The sequence below is a fragment of the Echinops telfairi genome, unplaced genomic scaffold (assembly GCF_000313985.2).
Source record: "Echinops telfairi isolate 266 unplaced genomic scaffold, ASM31398v2 ScPeMD7_7475;HRSCAF=8513, whole genome shotgun sequence".
NCBI lineage: Eukaryota > Metazoa > Chordata > Mammalia > Afrosoricida > Tenrecidae > Echinops > Echinops telfairi.
In genome coordinates this window covers 6,669,471-6,680,542 of record NW_022111379.1, presented here as the reverse complement: position 1 = coordinate 6,680,542, position 11,072 = coordinate 6,669,471, and the positions used below count along the sequence as shown (strand labels likewise).

The window sequence follows — 11,072 nt, the reverse complement described above, 5'->3', positions numbered from 1 at the left end:
TCTGACTCTGTCCTGAAGGTCATTACCAGTCAGGGTCAACTCGGCTGGTGTGTCCTAGGCTCACGCACTATTGGTTCAATCTTCAGGAAGACCCCTTGTAAAATGGGGATTTGTGACTCCCACCTGACTGGGTGAATGTAAAGATGCATTCACTAATGGCATCATTCTGTACCCAAGATCACAGAGCAGAGTTCTGGCACAAGGGGAGCTCTCTGAGACGGCTTGGTCATAGCTTGCCCCTGCCCAAACACCTTGCTCCATTGAGCCTTTGCAGCCCAAACACCTCGCTCCATTGAACCTTTGCAGTAACCGATTTCTTGCAAGGACTTTCCTTGTATTACTAGAGACTTCTTTTGGGGGGGGGTGGAGAATTGGGGGTGACTGAGGGTCAGCCAACTCTGGCAGGCTGAGCGTTCCCAAGGCTGATCCTCAGGGAGGTAAGTCGTTTTCTCCTCTCCTGTACCAGCGTGGCCGGGTTCCTTCAAACGCCTGCGCGGCTTTCACAGCCACACTGCACCCAGTCTTGTTAAATTGTTGGGGAGGGTACTGAATGCACAGCAAGCTAGGAAAATTCAACAGCAGCAAAAGTCTTCCAGCTGAGAACCAGCAGAAATCAGAGCATGGTTAGTGATAGAAAACATTACTGTGTTTTCTGTTCATTCGATCTAAGAGCGAAATGACAACAGTTGCTGGGCAGGGCTGTTGGCGTCTTGGGGACGCGCTAAAGATCGGCCAGGCGTTCTGATTTGGTGGAGAGAGAGAGAGAGAGAGAGAGAGGCTGGGCCGAGGAAGCTCTCAGGCCTCAGATAGCATCTCTTGCTTTAGGAAAAGACTTTCTTGGGCATTCTCTAGAAGGTCTATCTTGGTGCAGTCCTTAGATATGACAAAATAATAATTGATAAATTCTCAAGGGTTCATGAGGGAGGGGGCGAGCAGGGAGGGAGGGGGGAAAATGAGGAACTGATGCCAGGGGCTTAAGTGGAGAGCACATGTTATGAGAATGATGAGGGCAATGAATGTACAAATGTGCTTTACACAATTGATGTATGTATGGCTTGTGATAAGAGTTGTATGAGCCCCTGATAAAGTCATTAAAAAAAAAAGTTTGGGTTCTTTCTATCCCAGGGAGAAAGGAAAGGTCACCCAGGACTAAGGGGCTAGAGACAGCCACACACCCCCTCCCCATTTCTTCTTCTTCTACATCAACCACCAAGCTTTACCCACCGTCCTCCATTTGCCCCTAAGTCAAGGTGTCAGTGGAACTGTGCCCCACAGGGTCTGCGAGGGCTGGGTTTTCAGAAGTACATCTCCAGGTATTTCCTCCCAGGATCCTGTGGGCGGACTGGATCCTCCAACCTTTCCCGTGGCAGCTGAATCATCTGGGCACTGCACAGAGACCCAGGCCAGGCCTGTGTTGGTGTTCTGCTCGGCCCACTTGCAGCCCTTGGGTCTCAAACACAGAGGGGCCGCAGCGGCAGGACTCTAGGGGGCGCTCTCTTGGGAGCTGGAGGGGAGCGTTCAGAGGACCCTCAGGTGGGCCCTGGGCTGGCGTTTGGCCTGGTGTGGGAGGGACCCTCCTGGTGTAGCTCCTTTTATTTGGGACACATTTTAAGCGAATATTTTACCTACCCCTGGCTCCAAAGCACTGTTTTTTTAATGGTACAAATATCGAAGGAAGAATGACTCTTCTTAACAGAAGAGTTCTCACACCGAACTCCCTGCCGAGTGGCTGCTGTATCCTAGGACCCCCTAGGGCAGGGAGGAACTGGTCCTGCGAGCTTCTGAGACCCTGACTGTTTACAGGAGGAGAAAGCCCTCTCTTTCCCTGTGGAGCAGCTGGTGGTTTTGAACCGCTGACCTTGCAGATCACAACCCAGCGCATCACCACTCTACCACCAGGGCTTGTTACAACTTGTCAATGTAGACAGAATGAAGGCGAGAAAATCACCATCAGAATACCAGCGTCATAATTACTGCAGCAAGTCTGCCCACGGATGACAAGCAAGGGGTGAAGGTGTTGGGATGAAGAGGCTATTTACATCATGTCCATACAGCTGCTCCTGAGACAGAGCTCAGGGTGGGCTTCTCCATCGTCTTACTTAGCACTTGGCACCCTTCATGAGCTTTCCTGGCAGACCCGGGTTTTTCTTTCAAGGAGAGTTCTGTCGGACGCAGACACGCACTGTGTGGAGCGAAGTGTCAGCAAAGTCGACAGCCACAGGCCTCGGAAGCAGAGACGCCACCGTGAGTGCCGGGCTTCCGATCAAAATACGCAGCAAACGAGATCGGTGGACTTTTGAAAGTCGCAAAGCACACCAAACCTCAGCCTGAGAAGCAAAGGGACTTCCGATGACGAAAGTCAAGTCCTACAGAGGCTCCAGCAGCGCCCACACACAGCACAGAAATACCGAGGGAAGGCAAAGTAGCCCTCTCACATCACAGTCCTAATTCATTTCATGACTATACTCGCACACCGGGGAGTGTGTCCCCCAGCCTTTGGCAGGCGTCAGCTGCAAACTACACTGGCATGCATGCTGCCTGGTTTTCATCGATTAGTTAAGGATCCACGCCAGTTCAGTGTCTGGTTCTTTATCAGATCAGCAGCAAAGAGACATATTGGTGCAGCATCATGCAAACCTGCCCTCTTCCACCCGGGCAATGACCCCAGCAGGGAGCATATCTCATCTTTCAAATCATGCCACCTCTCCTATTTTCCCCTGGGGTTCTTTCGTGAGCTGTTGGCTCCCTGGAGCATCCCGCACACCTTGCTACTCCACAGGTGTCAACAGCAGCATCGCCTGGGATCTTGTTAGACATGCAGCCCCAAATTCAGAGCTGATGCAGGCTCCCAGCAACCCTGCAGGACAGAGGGGAGTTGCCCAGGTGGGGTTCCCAAGGCTGTCAATCTTTTATGGGAATGAGCTGCCATACCAATTTCCTCTCGAGGAGCCGTTTGGTGTGTTGAACCACGGATCTTCTGGTTAGCAGCTGAGCAATTAAGTGCTGTGCCACCAGGCCTCCTCAGCCCCACCCCAGACCTCCTGAGTAAGAGTGCAATGTACAAGATCCCCCCAAGTGTTCCATATCAATGTGTGAGGGCAGTGCTTCACAAGATAACCTGAATTCCACAGATCTACCCTAGAAACCAAACAGAACAGTTATTTGGATACTAGAGAACATGCTTTTATTATTAATCATCAATGCCAGGATGCTGAGGTGAAGGTCAGACCCAGTCCTGATGCCTGCTCTTGTATTAGCTCTTGTATTGATTCCTCATTGCAGCACAGGACATGGGTACCAACCGCCTCCTTCTGAATGATGATGTCCAGAGGCACAGGAAACATGTTACGTGGTTATAACCAGAGTCATGTGGTTAGTAAATGGATGCAGTAGGGTTTGAACCTAAGCAGTCTGGTTCCACAGAGAACTTGAAAAACCATTACACTCCCCTTCTTCTGCCAGCAGCATTCACTTGGGATCAGAAAGAAAATGTTAGGTGGCTGTACGGTCGGTCCTCCAGTTCTGTGGCTCTGTGGCTTTTAGAAGCAGAGACCACGTGTACTGGAGACCACCAAGTTCTAACTGAATTCCCTTGGGTACTGATAGAGTTAACCCATTGTTAATCAAAACACTAGAAATATAACATAATTTAAGATTTAGTTGTTGGAAATCCAATGTGTGATAGCCGTATCCTTGGGAGTCAAAATTCCCTGTAAGATTAATCTTCTAACTCAGTGAGGTGCTAAGCAAAGCCATTAAGATAGGGAGCCAGGCAGGAAGCATCCTCCATTTAGATAAGCAATGGAGCAAGGGGATGGCGGTCTCCTAACTCCCCGAGAAATATAGGTATAGATCATTGCTTCCTGCAAAGCCTGCTTTGTGCCACATTGTTTGAGGGAGTGCTTCTTGTCATCATGGAAAGTGTTGCTCTTTATCACATAGTTTGGGGTATCTGACTTGCTTGCTTTTCATTGGATTTTTGAAACAGTTTGGAGGTAGCAAGCCCCACTGTTTCCTTCCATCTCAAGTTTGCACAATAACCTTGAGTTTATCAGACCACCCTGGTCTCTGCTTTGGCGGAAACATTGACAGGCAGTTCTACACCCTTCTGCTCGGCAACGGTACTACTGAGAACACTGAGGCTCAGAGGCAGGGAGTGGGCAGCCCACTGCCCACCCACCCCCCTCCGAGAGCTGGAGCCTTGGAGGCCAGAAGAGGCCTGCGGCACCCATGCATTTCCCACCCCACCCGCAGCATCTTCTCTGAGGCGTCCTACTTCTCCTTGGGCTGTTCTCTTTCAAAAGACATCACACCGTTCAGCTACCCAAGGACAGCTTTCTCCTTTCTTAACTTGGATCCAAACTCTGAGCATATGCACCCTGCTGTCCTAAGTTATTGTCTATCCTATTTAAAACCTCCTCAATAAAAAACCAAGCAGGGGAGGCGCTTATAAATCACACTTCAATAGCCTTAAACCTAAGCCCTGTGCCATGTACAGTCAAAGTAGAACAGGAACTTGCAGATTGTTATCGTCAAAGAGCTCTTCTTTGATGAGAATCGGTCCTGCGCTCTTTTAAGTACTCAGGAAGATAGCATCTTAGCCTGGGCCCGGAAGACTCATTTGCCTGCAAAAGTCTTAGCTGCACGCTTAGACTGACCGAGTCCAGGCCTACAGTTTCCTGAGACTGTGGAGCATGCGCCATCTCACAGGACAGGCCTGTTTGTAACCCAACGGTCCTCTCTGACCATGTTTAGCATCCCACAAGGATCTCTCAAGTCCAGTCTGTTTGCAGACTGCAGGGTGGGAGTTTCTGGAACAGAATTCAGACGCCCAAGGAGGTTGAAGGCTCTTCCTGTTGAAAGCATAACTTCTGCTATAAAAGGCAATACACAGCTTTTGGTTGGAAGCCTGCCCCATCTGGTGGGAAGCAAGATACACTGGGCCATCCTCTTCGATGGCACCCTCACAACAACATTCATCTCTGGCTGAGGCGGCAATGCCCTTTCCAAAACCTCCCGCTCAGAGGTCAACAAGCAACTCCAGATGGAATGGGGAAACATCACTGTCTGTCTTTGGAAACATATGGTGTCCCCATAAACCACGCAGTATCTGAAATGCCAAGGGGAATATGGCTGCTTCCGGAGATTAAAATCAAACACCAAAACAACAATCGGGTCTGCTCACATCACCACCTTAGACCATGTCCTCCAGAGGTCCCCATGGGGGGTGGAGGGAGGCAGCAGCCCACCCCTGGGCAAACACAGCGGTCAGTAGTCACAGATCGAGCACAGAAGAACTGCCTCCAGACACCCAGCCGGGTCCAGAGGCACTTACCTTGCACTGCCCAGACACACAGATGGCCGAGCCGTTCAGGTCACAGGGAGTGCCGTCAATGACCTTCTCAGCTTGACGCACGTAGAAGCGGTAACCCATTGCCTGGCAGTTCAACTCACACTTCCGATTGCCCTTTCCTAGAAAAATGAGCAAACAAGCAAAAGGCGAGTTAGATAAGAGGTCGACGCTCAGCTACTGAATCCATCTGTGGACTCTTCTATCAGTTTTCATGAGACCAAGTTCATATTACATAGAACGAACTAATCATGTTCCGCTCACCGTGTCCTTCTTGTACTGTGCGCACATTCTATGGGGAAGGAAGCATTTGGCATGTCAACTTTTGCTTTTGAGCCTGTACAATTCAGTGTCCTTGTTCGGCTCATTATGGTGTTCAACCACCCCCGTTATCTATTTCCAGATAGCAGAAGCCTCCAATAGGAAGAGTGAAGACACTTTCAAGCAAGGTATGTTTCCTTGTCCAAGGAAGACAGGTGGGCTGATACACACTGATTTAACAGCCGCCACCACCACAAGACAACAAACCTGTTGTGTTTTTAAAAGCAGACTAGTGCTATGCTCAGCCATGGCCAACGGGTTCTGGGGTCTTGACTTGGTCTGAAACTCTGATGACAGGATTGGATAACACTGCCTTTTCCCTACACAACACAATATAGCTCAGTTCCCCCTACGTGGCTGCCTCACTGCTACAGCAATGAACTATTTCTTTTCCAAAGGCACAGAGAAGAGTTTATAGGAAATAACATGGAGCCTCAGGGATCACACCATTCAGACGAGACAGACGGGTCTACGTACCGCAGCTCCATCTGGGAAGTCAAGAGACCGGGTTGATTAGCGCTAGATGCCCAAGAGAGGTAAGAGGTGACCTTGGGAATCTATGATTCCCAAAGACGGAAGCAGTCTTGAGGAAGATCTAAAGCTAGATTATCATCACTTCACTGGTAAAAAGGCAACAGGCCAGTGGAAGGAAGTGACCCTTGGTGTCAAAAGTAGTCTCCTCAACTTGCTTTCTCATCTCATTTAGCAAGACCTTGCTCTCTCCCTTCCAAGTCAAATTAGAGACTGTGGCGGTTACATAAGCTCCTGTCAACTAGAATGAAGGGGTGGAGTCTAGCCTGTTAATCAGGTCGCAGCTTGATTACCTCATTTGGAGGTGCGGTGGAGATAAATAGCTCATTAGAGGCTAGACCCAGTCTCTCTGCTGTTGAGAGACTCCGAGAGCTGCAGGAGACACATGGAGACCCGTGCCAGTATTGCGTTGTTTCCACTGCCACAAGACTTTCTACCACTGGCCTGTGATCTTCCTGCATTCAGCACCATTGAATGTGTTGCATGAGTCTTTTAAAGAGGAATTTATGGACTAGTATCGGACATATGGGCTAATATTGGACTTATGCACTTGATCTAGACCGGGCTGGGATGTTTTCTCAATATACAATTGCTTTTTTATATAACGCTCCCTCAATACATATATGAACATGCCTGGATTTGTTTCTCTAATCAACCCGGACTAACACGGAGGCTATCCAACTCATTGTATCTCCCCCTACCCCCCCAAAAAAGCACCCCATTTTATTGTGAGCTAGTAAAGATATCATATGGTTCTACAGTTCAATCACATCAAGCAATACTGTACAGTTGCTATCACAATCAGGTTCAAAACATTCTCTTCCTTCTGGAACTCTTGACCTCAGCAACCTTTTACACTCCCCTCCTTTCAGAAACCCCTTTTGTACTTGCTGTCTCTATAGGCTCAGCAATCCTGGGTTTCATATACTGAAACACAGTAAACAAAAATTCAAGAATCTGAGATAAACCCAAATATGAAAGCAACAACAACAACAACAACAAAACTACTAAAATGTTGAAAACCAGATCAGACTCCATGTGCATCAGAGCAGGCACCAACTGACATGGTTTTAACCATTTAAGTCAGGTTGATCATTTTGATCTATAGTCATCTCTACAATGCACTGTTTGCTAACCTGTTTCTTCTGCTCCCTCTAGAATGGATGGAGGGAAATCACTGGAGGGTTATTATCTACGTAGATCTCACAAATATATTTTGGGCTTCCACTGTCATCCATAGCTTTCTGCAAACCAGAGTCTCACAATTTGGGGCTCTGATAGTATTCCCTCTTTCAGCTTTGATTATATGATATGTAATCCTTTGGTCACTGATGATGGTGTGCTTCTTCCATGTGGACTTCACCGGCATCTCACTGTTTGGAAACAAGTCTGTAAGATCCAAGACACTACTTTATCCATTTGTTGGGCACCATCTAATGTCTTCACCACCCTTTGCTACAGCACTGTATTTCTCTTTGTTCCCTTTCTGAGGGAGCGTATCGAGCAGGGCCATGATACTGGAACTAACTGTTCTTAAATTGGAGCTAGGATGTAGTGCAAGCCTGAAACCCATTCGTGGATCTAGTATTTTTTTAAATCTTCCTTTGGCTCCCTTTAGACACCTCTTTGTTAATTTATGGTAGAGTCTTATTGATCACCTCCCTGGGGCATAAAGATCTTCCATGGCTTCTTAAGTAATACAAGTGTCGTGAAAGGCGGCGTCCCTGGGGGAAAGGGGTTTTGGATTTTCACTTCTTTAGGCTTCCTACAAGGTGCCCTGGTGGGATAAGGGTTACAAGTCGGGCTGCTACCTAAAAGACCAGTAGTTCAAAACCACCAGCAGATCTATGGGAGAAAGATGAGACTCTCTGCTCCCACAAAGGGTTACAGTCTTGAAACCCATAGAGATATTTCTACTCTGTTCTATAGGGCATTGACTCGGCAGTGAGTTTAGTTTGTGTTTTCTTGGGCTCCGGCACGTTTCCTACCATTGCACATTGGCCCTCCCTCACTTCAGGTAAGGAGATCAGAGAAATTCTGCACTGTAAATAGGCGAGCTATTCTTGGAGAATGGGTAACATCTGGGCGTAGTTTCCGCATCCATTCAAACTTCACAAGTTCACTCCAAGTTTAGCGTTGAAGCCCTCGCTTCCCAGGCTCAAGTTCCACTTTTTGGTAGAATATATGATCTCCCTGTTCAAGAAAAGCAGCCTCATAAACGCAGCTCATAAAACTCGGACGTGCCAGGGTGCTCACCCAACACATGCTGATGAGTGAAGTGTAAATGAATTAGAAACATGTGGATTTAATGTTAGGGGTGTGTGTGTGCCAGAGTTCAATTAAACAAGAAGGTGTTTGCTGAAAGCAGAGTGGCGGGCGTGGAGTTTGCAGCCTTGGATCAGAAGGAGGGGAGGCAGGGCCGTGCCTTGGGAGCCCCGCCGACGGCATTATCTCTTGGTGGCACTCTGCCGGCTTACAACAAAGGATCTGCCTGGCCTTGGACGCCAAACTCTGGACTAGACTCCAGCGAACGGCTTTCGCCCAGACAGCATTTTCCAGGACAAAGTTGTGGAAAATAAGATGAGGAGACTGCTTTTAAGAGCCAGAGCCTTCTCTGGAATTAAAAGAACAAAAAACAACATACACCACACAAGCCCAACAAAAATCATATACACATACCTATGTGTGTGTGTGTATGGGTGTATAAATATATATGGATACGTATATTTAGTGAAAATCAAGAGGAGAGGGGCAAGACTTTAATTCTTAACTTTTCCTGTACAGAGGGGGAAATTGTTTCAGGGGCATTTCATTACTAATGCTTAAATGCAAAAACATTCATCTTATCAGCCGTCTGATATGCCTAAGCTTCCAGCCCATATTGCCACTGTGCAATATAAGCTTTAGAAGTTCACGCACGGAGTCCTACTAAATTTAGTTTAGCGGGAAGGCTTAATAGGCTTGGGAATTTGGATTAGAAATTGTAACCCAACGTTTTCTTTTTAAGAATCCCTCATATCATTGGCTCAACGCTGCCGGGATGGCAAGCTGTTGCTAGCACTGCTTAGACGTCAATCTGGTTCGGACTGGTAAGGCTCTGATGCATGGTCCTCAAACTTAGGTTGTGCACCAGAACTATCTGGCGGTCATGTTTAAACACGGATTGTTGGAGCCTACCCTGACAGGATGAACTATCGCTGTCTTGAGAAGTATAGGGATTCCAGAACCCTTCGTTGAGCTCATGGGGAACCTATACATGGATCAAGAAGCAGTTGTGTGAACAAAATCAAGGGATGATTTTAAAATCAAGAAAGGTATGTGCCTAGGTTGCATCCTCTCACCATACTTATTCAATCTGTATGCTGAGCAAATAATTTTTAAAAGCTGGATTATATAAAGAGGAACATGGCATTAGGTTTGGAGGAAGGCTTATTAACCACCCGCGGAATGCAGGTGATCTGACCTTGCTTGCTGAAAGGGAGGAGGGCGTGATGCCCTTGCTGATGAAGATCAAGGACTGCAGCCTTAGCTTTGGATTCCAACTTAAAGAAAACCCCGAGTCTCACAACTGGACCAATAGGAAGTAGCAAGACAAATTGAGGAACAAATTGAAATTTTCAAATATTTTACTTTGCTTGGATCCACAATTAATGCTCACGGAAGCTTCCACCCAAAGATCAAAAGGTTTGAGAATGATGAGGGCAATGAATGTACAAATGTGCTTTACACAATTAATGTATGTATGGATTGTGATAAGAGTTGTATCAACCCCTAATAAAATGGTTAAAAAAAAAAAAGATAACAGACCAGGGCTCAAGTAGAAAGCAAATGTTTTGAGAACGATGATGGCAACAAATGTACAAATATGCTTGACACAATGGATGCATGTATGGATTGTGATAAGAATTGCACGAGTGCCCAGTAAGATGATTTACAGAAAAAAAAAGATCAAACGGTACATTGCATTAGGCAAATCTACAACACAAGGCCTTTAAAGTGTCAAAAGGCAAGGATGTTATTTGAGGAATAAGGTGGGCCTTCGCCAAGCCATGGTATTTTTAATCACCTCATATGCATGTGAAAGTTGGATACTGAATAAGGAAGCCCAAAGATGCATTTGAATCGTGGTGCTGGTGAAGTGTGTTGAAAGTACCATGGATGTCCAAAAGGACAAACAAGTCTGTCTTGGAAGAAGTACCGCCAGATGCTCCTTAGAGGCAAGGACGAGGACATTTTGTCTCACGCACGTTGGGCACATTAGCAGGAGAGACCAGTCCCTGGGAAAAGCACATCGTGCTTGGTAGAGTAGAGAGGCAGTCAAAAAGATGAAGATTCTTGACAAGATGGATGGACGTGGTGGCTGCAACAATGGGTTCAGAACAATCAGGAAGATGATGCTGGACTGGGCGGCGTGTCCTTCCGTGGTGCATAGGTTGCTCTGAGTCGGAACGGGCTTGAGAGCGCCTCACAACAACTCCAAGGCTGTCCGATTCTGTAGGTCTGGAGTGGCGCCTGAGAAACAACATTTCTAACAAGCTGGTGCTGAGGTTGATTTTTTCCAGGGACCGCATTTGAAAACTGGACCAATTGATGCTCTTAGCGGAGGATGGGGAAAAGTACCTACCCAGAAGCCAGAACACTGGGCCTGTGACAAAGCTGATGTACTAAAAGAAGGCTCACTTGCTCTTCTTGCTAGCCTTCTAACTAAACAAAAAGTAGGGTTTTTTTGTTTGTTTTTAAATTTTTAATTGTTTTATTAGGGGCTCATACAACTCTTATCACAATCCATATATACGTCAATTGTGTAAAGCACATTTGTACATTCATTGCCCTCATCATTCTCAAAACGTCCGCTTGCTGGCCACTCAAG

General features: G+C 47.1%; 1 protein-coding gene across 1 annotated transcript in view; it reads right to left on the bottom strand.

The window, feature by feature from the left end:
• THSD4 (thrombospondin type 1 domain containing 4) overlaps positions 1–11,072 on the bottom strand; it is a 721,258-nt gene that overhangs the window by 404,981 nt on the left and 305,205 nt on the right. Inside the window, exon 7 of the mRNA XM_045285660.1 lies at positions 5,336–5,472. Coding sequence (XP_045141595.1) covers positions 5,336–5,472 — 137 coding nt within the window. The remainder of the gene's footprint in view (positions 1–5,335; positions 5,473–11,072) is intronic.